This window comes from Dreissena polymorpha, chromosome 11, assembly GCF_020536995.1.
Source record: "Dreissena polymorpha isolate Duluth1 chromosome 11, UMN_Dpol_1.0, whole genome shotgun sequence".
NCBI classification, from domain to species: Eukaryota; Metazoa; Mollusca; class Bivalvia; order Myida; family Dreissenidae; genus Dreissena; species Dreissena polymorpha.
The window spans coordinates 53990036-54009736 of record NC_068365.1 but is presented as its reverse complement, the minus strand read 5'-3'; the positions used below and the strand labels follow the sequence as shown (position 1 = coordinate 54009736).

General features: G+C 36.1%; 1 protein-coding gene across 23 annotated transcripts in view; it reads left to right on the top strand.

Annotated features, from left to right (window-relative positions):
• Positions 1-1513: 1513 nt before the first annotated feature.
• The window catches only part of LOC127851279 (protein O-mannosyl-transferase TMTC3-like), a 93362-nt gene continuing 75174 nt past the window's right edge, over positions 1514-19701 (top strand). For 2 of the 23 annotated variants that reach the window (XM_052384931.1, XM_052384932.1), the window contains exons 1-5: positions 1514-1596; positions 8595-8823; positions 9458-9594; positions 15630-15711; positions 18652-18751. In XM_052384931.1, coding sequence (XP_052240891.1) covers positions 8626-8823; positions 9458-9594; positions 15630-15711; positions 18652-18751 — 517 coding nt within the window. In that variant the 5' untranslated portion in view covers positions 1514-1596; positions 8595-8625. Of the gene's footprint in view, positions 1597-8594; positions 8824-9457; positions 9595-15629; positions 15712-15750; positions 15767-15805; positions 15822-15860; positions 15877-15915; positions 15932-15970; positions 15987-16025; positions 16042-16080; positions 16097-16135; positions 16152-16190; positions 16207-16245; positions 16262-16300; positions 16317-16355; positions 16372-16410; positions 16427-16465; positions 16482-16520; positions 16537-16575; positions 16592-16630; positions 16647-16685; positions 16702-16740; positions 16757-16795; positions 16812-16850; positions 16867-18651; positions 18752-19701 lie in introns of those variants that run through there. The other 21 variants (XM_052384955.1, XM_052384954.1, XM_052384953.1 and 18 more) reach the window with 21 other exon arrangements.

The following is a 19701-nucleotide window of genomic DNA, read 5'->3' as shown; positions in this document are numbered from 1 at the left end:
GAGAGATAGAGATGCTATATCAACTATACTTTCTTTGAAAGAGAGAGGAGAGGAGATAGAGAGCAGAGATATAGAGAGAGAGCAGAGAGGAGAAGAGAACAGACTAGAAGACAGACAGAGACAGATATGACAGAGAGACAGAGAGAGAGAACAGACAGACACACAGACAGACGACAACGACGACAGACAGACAGAAGCGAGCAAGACAGAACAGACAGAGACAGAGACAGAGAGGAGAAAGAGACGACAAAGAGACAAAGAGACAGAGACAGAGGTGATTTTCGGTCGTCATATGAAGTGCTTTCCGGTTGGTATATTGCCGGTATATCCAACTTTGGTAATAAATACATCACGATAAACAAAAGGTAGTATACATATGCATAAAATTTAACCATTTGTAACTAATTAAACCCGTTTACACATACTAGAAAATGATTTTTTCATTTATATATAGTGAAATTGAGTGCTTTTCGATCTTCATAAAAAGTTCTTTTCGGTTGGTATATTGCCAATATATCCAACTTTGGTCATTAATACACCATGCAAAACAAAAGGTAGTATACATATGCATGAAATGTAACCATTTATAGCTTATTAAACCCATTAACACACACTAGAAACGAATAACATCTGGATGCACGCGCCTAATCTCATTAGAAGATCTTTATAATGAGCTAGGATGGGAAATTATTATTGCACTCAGTATGCACATATTCGCGGCGAACTTATAAATACGAAATCTATATATTCCGTCCCATGCATTGAAACTATTCTATATGGAGACGACTCTCGTGACTTCATAACAAATACCAAAATAGCTGATGCAGTTCATGAATTCATTATTGATAGTAAGCGATTTGATACGTTATATGCTACAGATTCTTTCAAAACATCCTTTATTTTCCCCAAACTTCTCCCACTTTATTTCCTACACCTACAACGTTCGTCCTATTACCTTTATAAAGAGACACCCTGTCATCGGAGTTGCTCTTTTTGTCTATTGTGTTTGGGAGGTGGAAAACTACAACGGGTGAGGCATGGTCAGGGGTGATAACCTCCCAAAAAGGGTTAGGGTAAGGGTTAGGATTAGGGGTCGGGTTAGGGTTAGGGTTGGGTTTAGGCTAACCCAAACCCTAACCCGACCCCTAACACTAACCCAAACCCTAACCCTAACCCTCTAACCCCCCCTTGCGCAATACCATACCATGCCTCGCCCGTTGTAGTTTTCCGCCTCCCATTGTGTTTCTTGATTTATTATTGTGTACTCAAATTATGTTCGTACTTAACCATGCAACTGTATCAAATATATCAAGGCGAGGGAGAAGAACCATATAAGACCCTGTTTTTCGTTCTTATCCCATTCAAACAACTTATTATTTAACATAAATGTTGTATGACATTGTTTGTATAAAAATGCTTTTTTAAATAAATATGTTTAAACTAGAAACGAACAATTTCATATATATAGAGAGAAATTGAGTGCTTTTCGGTGCTTTTCGGTGATGATATGGATAACTACTTAGTATAACGTAACCCCTACTGTTTACCTGGACACCGGCAACACACCTGACGAAAAAACTTGTGCCTGTAACTTCGGTTTGTAATGTTCACGTTTTGCATCTGCATTGTTTTTTTATAATCTTTAATAAAGAGAGCCAATTATAATTGCAGGTCTGAAATGTTGAAACTCTTCGCATGACTTAGTTTCTGTGTTGTACATTTGTTCGGACAATTTATTCGGATAGTATGTCATTACTTTTCTATCTATCTATCTTTACCGTCTAACTCCCCTTGCGGGTATTATTGACAGGTGCGCAGTCAGTGCCAGGTAAAAGTGTTAAAAGTGAGAAAGATAAAAGTATGATTGATTTATCATATAAGGTGAAGTGATTTAAAGTTAAAAACTGATAAAAACATGTCTCCCCAAGTTCAAGGGGCAGAAGGGGAAAGCAGGCACTGCTAAAACCCTTCAAGATCAGGATGTAAAACTGTAGTGGTAGGGAGGTTTTTCCACATCACATTAGCACTTGGGAAAAACGAAAACTTAAAATAATTTGCAGTGGTATGGTTATGTCTGTAGTGTAGGAGAGGGGGTGCATGTGACTAGTGAAACTGGTGGGTCGCTCGATATATGATGGAAGGGACACAATCACTAAACCTTGAAAAATTGTGAAAAAAATGATTAATTTAGTGTCATTTTGTCTGTCTTTTGTCAGAAGCTGGGTCCAGATACAAGCTATCTTCGTTTCATATTTTGGAAAGGCAAACACGCTTAATAATCCAGACATTAATCAAAGAACTATCTTCAGTCAATCAGTCCAATTAACTATTGACACCAAACTTAGAAGTTTCCAATATAAATATCTCATGCACATTTTACCAAACAACACTTACCTACATAAATGCCATCTCGTTCCGTCAACCTTATGCGATTTTTGTTATATGTACTCAGAAAAGAATATTCACGTATTCTGGGATTGTCACTTCATCCAAACATTTTGGATGGATATCAAAAACTTTATTGACAACAAATTGAAAAGGTTAGAAAACATTGAACTAAATTTTGCAAAAATATCATTCTGTAATTTCACCATAGCTGACTCCAAAAATGCACACGTTATCAAAGACCTATAGAATACACAGATTGGAAACTTCGCGCCTTATCGGGCTATCTCTCGGCGGGGTCACGTGGTCGAGAAACTGATAAGAACACTTATGATCAGCAGACGATTTATTCCATAAATCAATCAGAGGAGTCCGAAGATAGCCGATGTATCACCATTGCGATAAGATAGCGACGTGTCCAGTAGCAACGGCTACGATTATCGAGCAAAGTTATGCTAAAATGTTACGGCGCTATAGAAAGGCGGCTGTAACTTGGTCCGATTTTTGTAAAATAAAGTTTCATAGAAACATGAGTAATTATGCTTTTACAAAATCTCGATTTTATTAACCTAAAATAAGAATAATGCCGCGCTCGTTGAAGTAATAGCGCTATAAGAATTTCCGAATCGCGGCGAGAATGCCGTTGAATAATTTATTTGAAAGGCTTTTGCTGATAAAAATTTTTTGTATACATTTTTGATTCAAACATTTAAAACCTTATAAAACAATATTATTTAAAAACGGATAGATATATGTGGACACATAGATCTAGGTCTCTGATAAAAACAACATTACAGTATAATAAATGCTATGATCGTTCGATCCAAAAACGGTTTCAGTTAGTCTTATTTCAATATTGATTCTGTGGATTTTTTTCAATTTTTTAATTCCATATTTTTTATTTAGATCTTATTCATGAGTTATAGGTTATTAAAGTTGTGTTTGTAACCAAGTGTTTTTTCTATTGGTAATTTATAAAAGCTCTAAGTGTCATGGACTAGGATTTCGCGAAAAGGAAAAAAACAAACATTTCACGCGCGTGTTAATTGTCGGATCAATTAGCGAACTGAAGAAGATGTTATGTTTGTATGAAAAAATAACAAAGGTTTTCACAATGAACCAAAGCACGTTTGACGACAGGTGTGTACAATAGGGTATAAGAGCTAAAAATAGTACCAACTTTGTACAATGCCAAAATTCTTTAAAATGAACATTTTCCTCCAGTTTGTTTAATTCAAACCTAGATAAACATATCACCAAGCATAAAAATATGACTTTATCTATTTGGGATGAAAAATTAAAAAGTTTATAAAAAAGAACAAAAACACGTTTGACAGCAATCGTGTACAACAGAGGAAAAGAGCTTAAAATTGTACCAACATTGTTTAAGGCAAAATCCTTTAAATTGAACATTTTCTTCTACGTTTTTGGAATTTATACTTAGATTAACATCTCTCCTAGCATGAAAATCATACTTCAACGATTTGGGATGAGAAATAGAAAAGTTTTTCAAAAAGAAACAAATCACTTTGGCGACAGGTGTGAAAATGATTGAATGAAATAACAGTATAAAATTGTACAATGGCAAAATCCTTTAAAATGCCTTACTTTCGTATACTTATTATAAATCATACCTAGATTAACATCTAACCTAGCATAACCATCTTACTTAATCAATCTGTGATGAGAAATGAAGAAGTTTAAAAAAAAATCGTTTGGGCCTTTCAATTTTTCAAAAATTATCTAAAATGAACAAATCCATTGTTCTCTTTCAAATTCCGATAAATTAATAATACATAAGAACAATAACTACCAAAACCTGAAGCATTATCAACAAAGAAAATAAAAACTTATTTTTATTTACACAAACAAATATTGAATATGTCTGTTTGCGGCGACCGACTTTGCTCATAATTGATTGCTTTAAAACAAAATGGCCGACAGTAGCTGGAACAGAGAAGAATCTACTGGTACACCGGCATCTCCAAAATCAATGTCATGTGACTCGCGTCCGCCGTTAGATATTATTGCATATCGCTATAGGGAAGTAGACAGTGTCCAATCTGTGTATTCTATAGGTCTTTGACGTTATAAACTCCGTAATATTATTGGCTAAATATGTTATCTTTAAATGCAAACAGGAAAAAGCAACACCGCAAATAGATGTTTTTGTATCTTTTTTTAATAATCGAATTAAACTCGAGGAATTAATAGCGACAACACAAAATAAATTACATATATTTTATACTCACTGGACCTTTGTTACATAGGTACACCTACCCAAAAGCAACATACACTTTTCTTTTTCTTATTTTTGGTTTTTGTGTTTCTATCCATATATTTATGTAACTTTGTGATTCTATTCCATGTTGGTGAACCTTAAAACATATCTATTCACACCAACCATAGTCTTCACTGATGCTTTGTATCAAAATTATATCGAGAAAAATGTGAAACAAATATATTAAAAACTAAGTTTTTCATACATTATATGTTCTGCAATTATGTAATAAATATATTACGATGGAAATAAAAAATGGAATAACAAAAAAAAAGGCAAACACACCTCTAGATCAAAGAATTAGAAGTATTTTAACAATAATTTTTTTATGTACTTTTTGTATTTTTCATTGTTAATTCATTGTATTTTGCACTAACTCAGGGCTCGACATTAACTTTTGAAGCCACTTGTCGGGTCAGACAAGTAGACCAAAATTTCACTTTTCCTGAACAAAAAGCAACTTGTCCTGACCATTATATCTTATTCTGCTCAGTACTTTGCAAAATAATGCAATAATACAAAATGCTCAAATTATATAGACTAATGGTTCAAAATACATGTTAACATATTTGTAGGCAATTTCAATACAAAAAGAACTGACAAGAATAACAGGAAAACTCGAGATTATTGATTTTTAAACATTATTCAAAGCCATAATACCTGACAAAAACATGTGTTTTGCCACCATAAAGCAGAAAATGTTCAGAGTGATGTATATTTACAGGGCTTTTCATCAGGAAATTGGGAAGAGGCCCTAGCCTTTCAAAATGGGAATTTCATTCACGATAACTGCTCATTTTGGGAAGACAGTGTTTTTAAAAGTTTTTTAAACAGGGTCTTTTTCATTGTGCAGAAGTATTAAAAGACACATTGTAGTGCATTCTTAATCATATTAGAGCTCATTGGTTTCAATTTGGGAGATGGCCAATATGTCTAATTTTAAAAAATATATTATTTTTTTTACAATTTGGGAAATTCCTCTATTAATTTTGGGGAAAATTGACCTTACTTTCAATTGGGAAGTAGCCGAATTTCGGCCTCTGTTATATAATGGTAAAAAGCGCTGATGTACATGGGAGAATATTCTTGTTATCTTGGCAAAGACAAATGTTAAGGGTTGCTTCCCTCGTGAACAGTACGGTGTAGTATCACATGGAACTATTGGAATATCTCGCGCTTTGTCGTTTAAATGTAAACAAGATATAATCGAAAAAGTTTTGAGGTAACTCCACAGAAATAACGGATTTAAAGGCATTTTTTCTAAGTAATTAAATTATAATGACCACTTATCCCGTCGGACAACAATAGCTAACTTTATATGAATGAAATGACGCCATATTGTTTTTGCGTGATAAGATGCTATCATATATATTCCATGTACATTGTAGAAGGATTTTTTTTATTTCACAGACATGAGTCTTCAGACTATGAGTTACAATGGCAAATGAATGATGAACAAGTCAAACAATTTTCACTCCTTTTCAAATATTGAGATAAGCTTTCAGTTAACCATATTTTTCTCAGGAATAAAATGCAAGTTAAAAATGTGTATATAAAAGCTATTTAGTAGCTTACATATCAAGGTACTTTAAAGTTTGAAACATTTAAGCTTTACTAGCTTGACATGCAAATGTGTGGAATGTGCATTTTGTACCTTACTTAAGCACTTTTAACACATGCAGTATGTGTCTGGTGCTTTTTTTGTTTTAATGTATGACATTAATTTTAGGTTTAAATTACTACTTCTCATCAGAACTATATCTGTTATGTGTAATCACATATTTTCGGGGAGATTTTCAGAACAAACTCAACAATGTCTTTTTAATTTTGTCATATTTTGTTAACAGATGACCTTTACACCTTTATATTCAGGTTACTGTGAATTGATTGTCCACTTAAAGTGGTCGTAACATAAAGTGAAAAACAGACAGAGCAGTGTGTTGATAAATATTACCTGTATACCTTTCTAACTAGTACACAACATGCTTCAAAGCGGCTGGACAAGATATTCTGCTTTCACAATGCTGATGTCCTGTTAATACACAAATTGTTCAAGGCTGACAAAATTATTGCATACTGGAATCTGGACATAGAGGTGCACACATCACTGGGGGAATGCAAAAATAAAGTTCTAATGTATGAATTTCATTGAGCCGTGCTCTGTGAAATGGGGGTTTAATGCATGTGTGTAAAGTGTCATCCTAGATTAGCCTGCGCAATCCATCTAAACTGGATTTTGCTAAGAAAAGAGTTTCTTTAAACAAAAAGTATAAAAAACAGAAAGTGTAGTCCCTGATCGGCCTGTGCAGTTCACAGCCCAATAATACTTTTATGTTAGAATCCTAATAATGTATTGTCTATGTATTGTCTATCATAGTTTATTGTCAATTTACCTACGGTCAAGAGTATAAATGGGCTTTATCAAATCATTTGTAAGCTTATAAAGCTTCTGACATGCATCCATATCAAAACGATGCTGTAATGACCTCATGATATGGGAGTAAAAATATAATGAGTTCCACAAGTAATTAGGAAAACAGTATTTTTAACAGTAAAAAATATTCTAACGTGACACACAGTCTATTTTGCATAGATGACGGAAATAAAATGCAGTATTTATGGACAAATTTTATTTCAGTCAATTTATATAAATGGAATCAATTTTATTTTTTTTAATTATCCCCACGCTTTTTGGGGATAATCTCCGCCGTCTGTTTGTCCGTTTGTCCTGGCCACTACACTCCTCCTACACTATAAGCACTAGAACCTTGAAACTTACACACATGGTAGCTATGAGCATATGTGCTTTATGTTATTTTATCCAAGGGAAGTAATAAGCTTTAAAGGGAGGTAAGTAATGAACCTGCCAAATGATATAAAAAATAATAATAAATCAAAGCGGCGCAGGAAGGGGCATTGTGTTTCTGACAAACACATCTCTTGTTTTATGTTATTTTACATTAACTTCTTCATTTCTACACCGATTTACTTCCAATTGATACTGAACATCTCTTATGACACTACGGTCAATCTCAACTTTCCATGGCCCCATAATGGAAATTGATAATCTATCAGCATCATAAAGTGTTGAAGTGAAATACATGTACACTACTTTCATCCTTTACAATCCACATATTTATGTGCCTTAGATCTTAGCCATGATCCACATATTTCTGAGTTATGTTCCCTTAAACTTAGCCATGATCCACATATTTCTGAGTTATGTTCCCTTAAACTTAGCCATGATCCACATATTTCTGAGTTATGTTCCCTTAAACTTAGCCATGATCCACATATTTCTGAGTTATTACTTATGTGCCTTAGAACTCAGCCATGATCCACATATTTCTGAGTTATGTTCATGAGAACTCAGCCATGATCTACATATTTCTGGGTTATGTGCCTTAGAACTCAGCCATGATCTACATATTTCTGGGTTATGTGCCTAAGAACTCAGCCATGATCCACATGTTTCTGAGTTATGTTCCCTTAAACTTTGCCATGATCCACATATTTCTGAGTTATGTTCCCTTAAACTTTGCCATGATCCACATATTTCTGAGTTATGTTCCCTTAAACTTAGCCTTGGGCGTGTCAGTAGCATACAATATTTATGTTTGTGAAACAAACTACATCAATATGTAGGAGTGTTTACACTATTAATTCCAAGGCATCATCATTATGATGGAAAGATTTGCAGGACAATTTTGTCGTCCTCAGTTGTCAACAAATTCCTGAGTTATTTGTCAATACAAAAGCTGTGCAGTGTAAGGTATGTAAGAGTTTGTGACAAAGCCGTTAGAAGAGATAAGGTTTTACTCTTTCAATGTTCTCAATAACAAATATACTGTAATGTTCAGGTAAAATATTAAAAACATAATTTTAAACTGTTCAATGTTCTCCATTACACAAATCCTGTACTTTTCAGGTAACATTCCTGCTGCTGGCTCCAATACAAGATGGGGATGGATGGTGCCCGGTTTCTGCTGTACACTGTGATCCTGTGTGTGACAGTGATGGTGTGCTACTGGCGGGCAATGGACTGCGGTTTTGTGTTTGACGATGTGTCTGCCATTGTTGATAACAAGGACCTAAGGCCTCGCACCCCTATTGGCAACTTGTTCCTGAATGACTTCTGGGGAACCCCCATGCATTTGGTATCAAACATGCTTAAGTTTTTTTGGGGGTGGTATCTCATTCTTACAGCTGATTTCCGCCATTTAAATACACATACAAAATAATTTTACTACTATTGCTTGGCTTTACTAGATTTGTATAAAAGTGAGTTGATGTGAAACCTATAAGAGGGGAAGTATATTTTGCTGCCTCGATGTATTTTCAAAATCACATCCCTGGTTGTATACCTAATGTTTTACAGATTAAGAGTAAATGTTTTACATTTTGGTAGCTATGCAGAAACTATGAGAATAACATCTCTGCCTTGGAAACTTTCAAGTTATTCAATGGTTATAACTCAGAGTGTTGAGAGCATCTAAATATTATTAAACATTACACTGTGAAATTTTGCTGAGATTCCTTTAGGCATGTTTTTCCCCCCAAAGAAATTAATGAAAAAATACTTGCCTTACATATGTTGAAATTTTATTTAAAATTGTTTTCATTAATAAGTCTGAATAATTACACAGTCATTGTAAATTGATGGCATTTACTGTTGCCATCAATATAATCTGTTGACAAAACAATAAAACAGCAATTGGTCATAAATAAGACGTAACACCTCACCGCCCTGTTTCTACCATGTTGTAACAGTATAGTGCCCCTGTTTCTCAGGAGAGGAGTCACAAGTCATACCGGCCCCTCTGCGTGCTGACATTCCGTTTCAACTACCTGCTCAGTGAGCTTGCGCCCATGTCCTACCACCTGCTCAATGTCCTGCTTCATGCTGTTGTGTGCGTAATGTACATGAGGTGAGTGATGTATAGACAATCCCAGAAATTGATAATTCCCGGATAACCGCCCCTGAATACTCGCGCGCGCCTCCAAAACGGTACTGAAAAAAAAACAACAGGGATATATATGTTTGTATAGGTCCCTGAACAAAAGAAGAAGGCGAAACGATTTTATTGAATATATTTGAAGATTTAAAAAGTTTCTGTTATCAATCTGATAATAACATAATAGTTTGTGTGTTTTTTAATATCAGTTATTACGTAATAAGAAGAATTAAGGTTCATCTGCATTCAATAGACCAATTTCACAATACTACCGCTGTTGCTATTTTTAGATATCACGTGACGCGTTGAATTTCAGAACGAGGCTGAACGTGTATAGATCCTTGGAGGAGAATATCGATGATTAGAAACAAGTTGATTTCTATTAATTACATTCAGGATTTTCATAAGCACTGACACTGGTTACAATAACGGCAAACATATGCATACATACATGTGTTGTTTAGTCTATAAATTGATGAGGGGTCAATTTAATTAATATTCTTACAACCTAAGTCATATTTCAAAGTCATATTATTTATTACCACTACTGTATACGTGTATATACATTTTATTTCCTCCTTAATAAAATTCAAGTTACCTATGCTCATCTGAGCAAATGTGGTCTGAAGAATAAACATTGATAATTGCACAAAACAAAGATATACATAAGTCACATAATAGAAAACATCATTATATAACTTAAACTCTCAAAGGTATGTTTGTTGGTCTGTAATATTTTTCATGAACGATCGAACGTGTAAGATGTGTGTTGACTCAATAATAAGAAAAAGCAATGTAAAAGGCAAAGCACGTGACACTATTAAAATGTTATGTCATTTTTCCTATAAGTTGAATTAATTTTCCTTAACAGTGAAAGACAATATTGAAGAATTCTTTTATACAGGTGATAGAAAAATGCATGCACCTTGGTGTCTCTTTAAACGTGATTATGAGTGATAAATATATATAACTTTATGTCATAAATCTCTTTTGTCTGTATTTTTCGGAAACATTATTTTACCCCGTTGTGGTCATCGATAATGCTTGTTTTAATTTTGTTCTTCTATACACTAACGAACACTCTTTACCAGACAACCGGTACGTAATGACGGAGGTTTATGTTACCGGTACCCGCTAAATAGGTAATTTTGTCAAAGGCGTACATTTGATCGTTCATACGTTGTTTTAACTACCCGGATATTCATTCCCACACTATTTTGACATCCTGGACAATCGTTCCAACATTATTTTGACAGACCGGATATTCGCTCCTACAAAGTTTTCACGCCCTGGTTTCTGCAAGGTTTCTCAATTTACAGATCTCAGTGTAAGTCGATATATTCGAATATTTTTTAAAGTTAACATTCTCATGATCACGATAAAGTCTTACAACAGTATAAAGTATAACACAAAATATGCGACAAATATATAAACATAAAAAAAAAAAAATTTAAAGGACACATTAAAATACCGGATAAAATGCCCAGAGTGTCCTATTATTTTGATAAAATGTGATAATTATCATCGGGATAGCCATTATTCAAAAACGCATCTCCGGGCTGTCAAAATAACAAAGGAACGAATGTCCGGGCTGTCAAAATTTTGTAGGAACCATTACTCGCATCGTCAAAATAACGAAGGCACAAATGTTCAGGTTTTTAAAAAAACATAGGAACGAATGTCCGCTTGTGTGATAAATAGGCTAGGACGAATGTCCAGCATTCACTGTATTATTATGATTAAACTGGCTAATATCTATACATTATTAAGTTTGAGTATTTGACGTTACAATAGTCATAGAATAACTACGTAATACTACTACCACGATAAGACATTGGGGTATCATTAATCATGTTCAATGACCAGGCATCTACCACGGGTGGTTTATGACACCATGCTGTTATTTAGTATTTGTCGACACAGTATCTGATCATAACGAGATAATGGGTTTGTGCTGAACACGGGTTATTTAACCCCCACAAACGAAGTTTAGGGGGGTATATAGGAGTTAACTTGTCTGTCGGTCGGTCTGTCTGTCGGTCCGTATTAGGTGTCTGCTCTCTAATTTAAGAAGTTTACATCCGATCTTCACCAAACTTGGTCAGAAGTTGTATCTAGATGATGTCTAGGCCAAATTCGAACACAGGCCTTGCCGGGTCAAAAACTAGGTCACAGGGTCACTTAGTGTGTTTTAAACATTCAGCATGTTGTCCGCTCTCTAATTTAAGTAGTTTTCATCAGAGTTTCACCAAACTTGGTCAGAAGTTGTATCTAGATGATGTCTAGGCCAAGTTCGAACATGGGTCATAGCAGGTCAAAAACTAGGTCATGCGGTCACTTTGTGCGTTTTAAACATTGAGCATGCTGTTCGCTCTCTAATTCAAGTAGTGTTCATCCAATCTTCACCAAACTTGGTCAGAAGTTGTATCTATATGATGTCTAGGTCAAGTTTGAATATGGGTCATGCTGGGTCAAAAACTAGGTCACTGGGTCACTTAGTACGTTTTACACATTCAGCATGGTGTCTGCTCTATAATTCAAGTAATTTCCATCAGATCTTCACCACACATGGTCAGAAGTTGTATCTAGATGATGTGTAGGTCAAGTTCGAACATGGCTCATGCAGGGTCAAAAACCAGGTAACAGGGTCACTTAGTGCGTTTTAAACATTTAGTATGGTGTCCGCTGTTTTTTGTGAAGACAACATGCAAGATATTCTGTGTCAATGCGGCAAATGGGGGTATTCGACACGTCGGTGACAAAGCTCTAGTTAAACTACAGATGTATCAATAAACAAGATAGATCTTTATTCAGACAGCGCGATAAAAACTCTGACAAAGCGTGTCAAATGTGTGCAAAAAATGAAGAAAAACAAGTACTTTAATCAAGACAATTTATTTAATGTATTGACATATGTTGATAACATATATATTATTTATTCTGACAATGTCATATTGTGTTTTCTAAATTGTTGCATCGCCGAATGTTCAAAAGAATTAAGGTATGAAATCAGATGCGGTGTTGCGCTGGACTCTTGGAAATGGCTACATGTTCATCCTTGTTCTGGAGTTCTGCGAGTCATGTGACTTTGCGCTCTTATCAATTTTGGCCTATTGTGAAAAGGGTCTATTAAGAGTAATAAAACTCAGCATGAACAGGGACCTATTTGTATAGGTCCCTGGCGAGAATAAGGTCTTGTCTTTAAACATGTTACAGTATTTAAAGGTGACACGTTACATGTTATCTTAATTGCGGTATCTACACATGTGCAGACATGTGGTGTCACTGGCGTACCCATAAACGCTTTAAATCCACACTTCAGACTTAGGACATCGCCTCCCATTGAGCGGATTCGTTCGCTCCTTTATCGCGGATGTTTTTTTTCAAGAAATTTATCTTGCTGAAATTAATTATCCATAATAAACGAAGAAAAAAATAACGTATTTTTTCGTGTTTTTTTTTTTTATCGTAAATTTATACTTTATAACGAAAATTAAATGACGACATACGTTTAGGAAATCTAGAGAACACAATTGGATTATTCAAGTTTATTTAAGGCTCCATATTTTTCATGTTGAACATGTTTAGGGTGAATTTAGATGTTATTAAGAAAATTTAATAAATAATGAAATCAGTTTAGAATGTATAACTATGTCATTCATTGTGAGATTTTAAAATCATTTGGCACATTTGTTCACCATCATGGGACGGTGTGTCCCACGAAAGAATCACGTCAATATCTCCAATGTCAAGGTCGCCACGACTAAAAATAGATTTAAAAAAAAAAAAACTTACAAAGGGGGTTAATTTTTTTTGGTCATTTCAAAAGTTCAGTTTGAGTTTTCTCCCTTTATCAGATTTTTTTTTCACAATGAAAACCTGGTTTTGTGACAATTTTGTCCCTTGTTATAAAATTGTCTACCTCGTCCTGAAATATTTCAAAGTTACGCTCATTAATATCTCCGGCACTAGTTACGCTCAAATCACAACGTTTACTTCGGACTTTAGATATTTCTATAACCTTTATAATTTTCTTGAATAATTTTATTCCATAAAGAAATAATTAAATTTTATACAAAGGCATTACTGAAAGGTATGCTTAAAAAGCAAACTCGGCCTTAAACATTATGTGTTGTCACTAAATATTGTTGCAGAGACACATATTTTATAAATCTATTGTGTATATTTCTTACTTAACTTATATTTATTAACGTTGTGATACATATGAAACTTTTTTCATGTTTCAATTGTTTGTCATGTATATGAGGTGAGCTGCCCTTGTGTGTGTCATGTATATGAGGTGAGCTGTCATTGTCTGTCATGTATATGAGGTGAGCTGCCATTGTGTGTCATGTATATGAGGTGAGCCATTGTGTGTCATGTATATGAGGTGAGCTGTCATTGTCTGTCATGTATATGAGGTGAGCTGCCATTGTCTGTCATGTATATGAGGTGAGCTGCCATTGTCTGTCATGTATATGAGGTGAGCCATTGTGTGTCATGTATATGAGGTGAGCTGTCATTGTCTGTCATGTATATGAGGTGAGCTGTCATTTAGTTTCATGTATATGAGGTGAGCTGTCATTGTGTGTGTCATGTATATGAGGTGAGCCATTGTGTGTCATGTATATGAGGTGAGCTGCCATTGTCATGTATATGAGGTGAGCTGTCATTGTGTGTGTCATGTATTGAGGTGAGCTGCCATTGTGTTTGTCATGTATATGAGGTGAGCCATTGTGTGTCATGTATATAAAAGATGAGCTGCCATTGTCTGTCATATATATGAGGTGAGCTACCATTGTCTTTCATGTATATGAGGTGAGCTGGCATTGTGTGTCATGTATATGAGGTGAGCCATTGTGTGTCATGTATATGAGGTGCACTGCCATTGTCTGTCATGTATATGAGGTGCGCTGCCATTGTCTGTCATGTATATGAGGTGAGCTGTCATTTAGTTTCATGTATATGAGGTAAGCTGTCATTGTGTGTGTCATGTATATGAGGTGAGCCATTATGTGTCATGTATATGAAGTGAGCTGCCATTGTCTGTCATGTATATGAGGTGAGCTGTCATTGTGTGTCATGTATATGAGGTGAGCTGCCATTGTGTTTGTCATGTATATGAGGTGAGCCATTGTGTGTCATGTATATAAAAGATGAGCTGCCATTGTCTGTCATATATATGAGGTGAGCTACCATTGTCTTTCGTGTATTTGAGGTGAGCTGGCATTGTGTGTCATGTATATGAGGTGAGCCATTGTGTGTCATGTATATGAGGTGCGCTGCCATTGTCTGTCATGTATATGAGGTGCGCTGCCATTGTCTGTCATGTATATGAGGTGTGCTGCCATTGTCTGTCATGTATATGAGGTGAGCCATTGTGTGTCATGTATATGAGGTGAGCTGTCATTGTCTGTCATGTATATGAGGTGCGCTGCCATTGTCTGTCATGTATATGAGGTGAGCTGCCATTGTCTGTCATGTATATGAGGTGAGCTGCCATTGTCTGTCATGTATATGAGGTGAGCCATTGTGTGTCATGTATATGAGGTGAGCCATTGTGTGTCATGTATATGAGGTGAGCTGTCATTGTCTGTCATGTATATGAGGTGCGCTGCCATTGTCTGTCATGTATATGAGGTGAGCTGCCATTGTCTGTCATGTATATGAGGTGCGCTGCCATTGTCTGTCATGTATATGAGGTGTGCTGCCATTGTCTGTCATGTATATGAGGTGAGCTGCCATTGTCTGTCATGTATATGAGGTGAGCTGTCATTGTGTGTATCACGTATATGAGGTGAGCTGGCATTGTGTCTGTCATGTATATGAGGTGAGCTGTCATTGTGTCTGTCATATATAAAGTGAGCTGTCATTGTGTGTGTTTTGTTTTTTGAGGTGAGCCATTGTTCTTTAAAACCAGCTTGCAGTTTGTTAAGACCAATATCTAAGTTTAATTATGATTTCCAGTTCTTTCTTAGAAGTTCATCGAAACATGTTTCCAATTTTAGAGTGTGCAATATGTTCCTGGATGAAGTTCCCTCCTTCCTTGCTGCCCTGATGTTTGCAGTACACCCCATACACACAGAGGCTGTAAGTACATGGAACATCTTACGAGGAGTCAGTACACCCCATACACACAGAGGCTGTAAGTACATGGAACATCATACGTGGAGTCAGTACACCCCATACACACAGAGGCTGTAAGTACATGGAACATCATACGTGGAGTCAGTACACCCCATACACACAGAGGCTGTAAGTACATGGAACATCTTACGTGGAGTCAGTACACCCCATACACACAGAGGCTGTAAGTACATGGAACATCATACGTGGAGTCAGTACACCCCATACACACAGAGGCTGTAAGTACATGGAACATCTTACGTGGAGTCAGTACACCCCATACACACAGAGGCTGTAAGTACATGGAACATCATACGTGGAGTCAGTACACCCCATACACACAGAGGCTGTAAGTACATGGAACATCTTACGAGGAGTCAGTACACCCCATACACACAGAGGCTGTAAGTACATGGAACATCATACGTGGAGTCAGTACACCCCATACACACAGAGGCTGTAAGTATATGGAACATCATACGTGGAGTCAGTACACCCCATACACACAGAGGCTGTAAGTACATGGAACATCATACGTGGAGTCAGTACACCCCATACACACAGAGGCTGTAAGTACATGGAACATCATACGTGGAGTCAGTACACCCCATACACACAGAGGCTGTAAGTACATGGAACATCATACGTGGAGTCAGTACACCCCATACACACAGAGGCTGTAAGTACATGGAACATCATACGTGGAGTCAGTACACCCCATACACACAGAGGCTGTAAGTACATGGAACATCATACGTGGAGTCAGTACACCCCATACACACAGAGGCTGTAAGTACATGGAACATCATACGTGGAGTCAGTACACCCCATACACACAGAGGCTGTAAGTACATGGAACATCATACGTGGAGTCAGTACACCCCATACACACAGAGGCTGTAAGTACATGGAACATCTTACGTGGAGTCAGTACACCCCATACACACAGAGGCTGTAAGTACATGGAACATCATACGTGGAGTCAGTACACCCCATACACACAGAGGCTGTAAGTACATGGAACATCATACGTGGAGTCAGTACACCCCATACACACAGAGGCTGTAAGTACATGGAACATCTTACGTGGAGTCAGTACACCCCATACACACAGAGGCTGTAAGTACATGGAACATCTTACGTGGAGTAGTTTTTCTCCTGTGAAGAAGCAGGGGTACATATATTGCTTTTGCACCATACTGTTGGTCTGTATGTCTGTCCGAATACCATTTGTTTCTGTGGGATATCCAGACAACACTTTCACCAACAACCATTCAAATTGGTTTTATGGTTACAAGGAGATGAGAATGCTATAGATTTGTGATCAACAATTCAAAGGTCAAGGTCCCAGGGCTTGTAACAGGAAATCAAATAGATAAAGTAGTCATAATAAATGCCGTTAAAACCCATAAATAGCATCTATAAGTTGACTTTCAGTTGTGATTTTGGTATCTGCAGCAGTAAAATGTGTTCCAGCATCAATACTGTTGTGGCCAGTTTAGATAAAAATACAGTTTAACTGTGCTATTTCAAAGTGTTTCAGACAGTCAAAAACAGTTTGAAATAGAAAAGTTATCCACAAAAAAGCAGCCAGTGTTTTCTGTTACTAATACATTTAATTAAAGCATATGCATGGTTAAATTACACATTAAGCAATATTTGAAATAAATATTGCTTATTATTCGTGTATAAAAAACTTTGGGATCAAAATTTTAGTTTAAAGTAGATATGAATTTGATGTATTCATTTTCATTGCTGGCAGATTTATATTAGAAACTATAAGGAATTTAATTCATTAAAATATATTAAACTTTTTTTACAGTGGGGGAGGTGATAAATGTTTTACCCCGAGATTGAGCATAAAAAAGTTATGTCCACTGAGCGCATATATAGCAGGAGATCCAACTTTTCATGCAGTGTTTATCTAGCAACAACAATAATGATGAAATTATATACATACACAAGGCCCATAAAATATGTCTCAATTCACAGTTCAAGTGGAATTAAAACTCGCTATAATGTTAATCCTGAACTTAAAAAACATCACTTAAGTGCCATTATCAATATTGCGCATGCATATACATTTTGTTCATATAGTTCTTAACCAGGTTTTCCGAAGGAAAACACTGGTTATGAGATTGGCGAATGTCAGCGGGCGGGCTGGCGGGCGGGCGGAACAAGCTTGTCCGGGCCATAACTTTGTCGTTCATTTTTAGATTTTAAAATCATTTGGCACATTTGTTCACCATCATTAGACGGTGTGTCGCGCGAAAGAATTACGTTGATATCTCCAAGGTCAAGGTCACACTTTGAGTTCAAAGGTCAAAAATGGCCATAAATGAGCTTGTCCAGGCCATAACTATGTCATTCATTGTGAGATTTTAAAATCATTTGGCACATTTGTTCACCATCATTGGACGGTGTGTCGCACGAAAGAATTACGTCAATATCTCCAAAGTCAAGGTCGCCACAACTAAAATTAGAATAATTTTGAAACAAAGGGGGTTAATTATAAACAATCAGTTCAGTTTGAGTTGTCTCCCTTTATAAGACTTTTTTTTTTCTAATTGAAAACCTGGTTTTGTGACAATTTTGTCCCTTGTTTTAGCTTTTTTTATGCGCCTTTTAAACATTCATTGCCCCATGCTCACAAAGGATTTACTGATCATTTCAGTTTGGAATTTTAGGCAGTCTCCTATGTGACAGGTGTGGTAGTTTTAAGTATTCAACATTTTACTATTTGACATGTGACTTTCATGTCTCGTGTTTGTCTTGTTGGTGACAGGATTTGGTTGGTTTGACATTTGACTTAGACATCCTCTGTTTGTCTCCTAGGTGACATGCATGGAAGATATTTTAATGATGACTTACACGTGTATAACAAATTGCTTATTTGTCTCCTAGGTTACGGGTGTGGTTGGTCGAGCTGAAGCCTTGTCATCCATCTTCTTCCTTGCCTCCCTGATGACATACGCCTCTTGTACTGGGTACCACAGACGCACCAGTAAGTGTATATCTCTTATCCCTTATTGAGCATCTGCTATAAAAAAAATCGTTTTTTACCTTTTTATACAAGATGCACATTATAATGAAATACTAACTTGTAAAAAAGCTTTTCTATTTTAAGCACTAAGTCTGACTTACAAGGTTACTCAATAATTACGTATTGCCCGGATCATATTGATTTTTGGATATTTTCCAACCTTCCAGTCCCAGGTAATCCCGCAGGAGATTTTCTTGCATTGTATATAAGAAGCGAAGAAAATGTGTTGGATTTAAAAAAGTGTAGCTTATACTCAAGAAATGACAGAAGTATGAATTATATGTTTATTGTAGAAAAACATAATAAATGATATATTCATTATAATTTATTATGATCCCCCTGTTCATTTTTGTCTGTCTAAGGCTTGCATACTAAAACACTTTACATGAGATTAAAACAAAACAGGTTGTGGTCTGACTAGGGTTTGGGGGGAGCATATAGTCGCCGCTTAGTCTGTCCGTCCGTCCGTCTGTGCACAATTTTTGTCCGGGCTATTTCTCAGCAACTAATAACCGTAATACAATGAAACTGTATGGGAAGCTTCACTACCAAGAGGAGATGTGCATATAATCTGCAGGTTCTGGTCGGATGATTTTTCACAGAGTTATGGCCCTTTGAAATTTTCCATCAACTGTACATGTAGTGCAATTCTTGTCCGGGCTATTTCTCAGCAATTAATGACCGGAATTCAATTAAACTTTATGGGAAGCTTCACTACCAAGAGGAGATGTGCATATAATCAGCCGGTTCTGGTCGGATGATTTTTCACAGAGTTTTGGCCCTTTGAAATTTTCCATTAACTGTACATATAGTGCAATTCTTGTCTGGGCTATTTCTCAGCAACTAATGACCGGAATTCAATGAAACTTTATGGGAAGCTTCACTACAAAGAGGAGATGTGCATATTATCA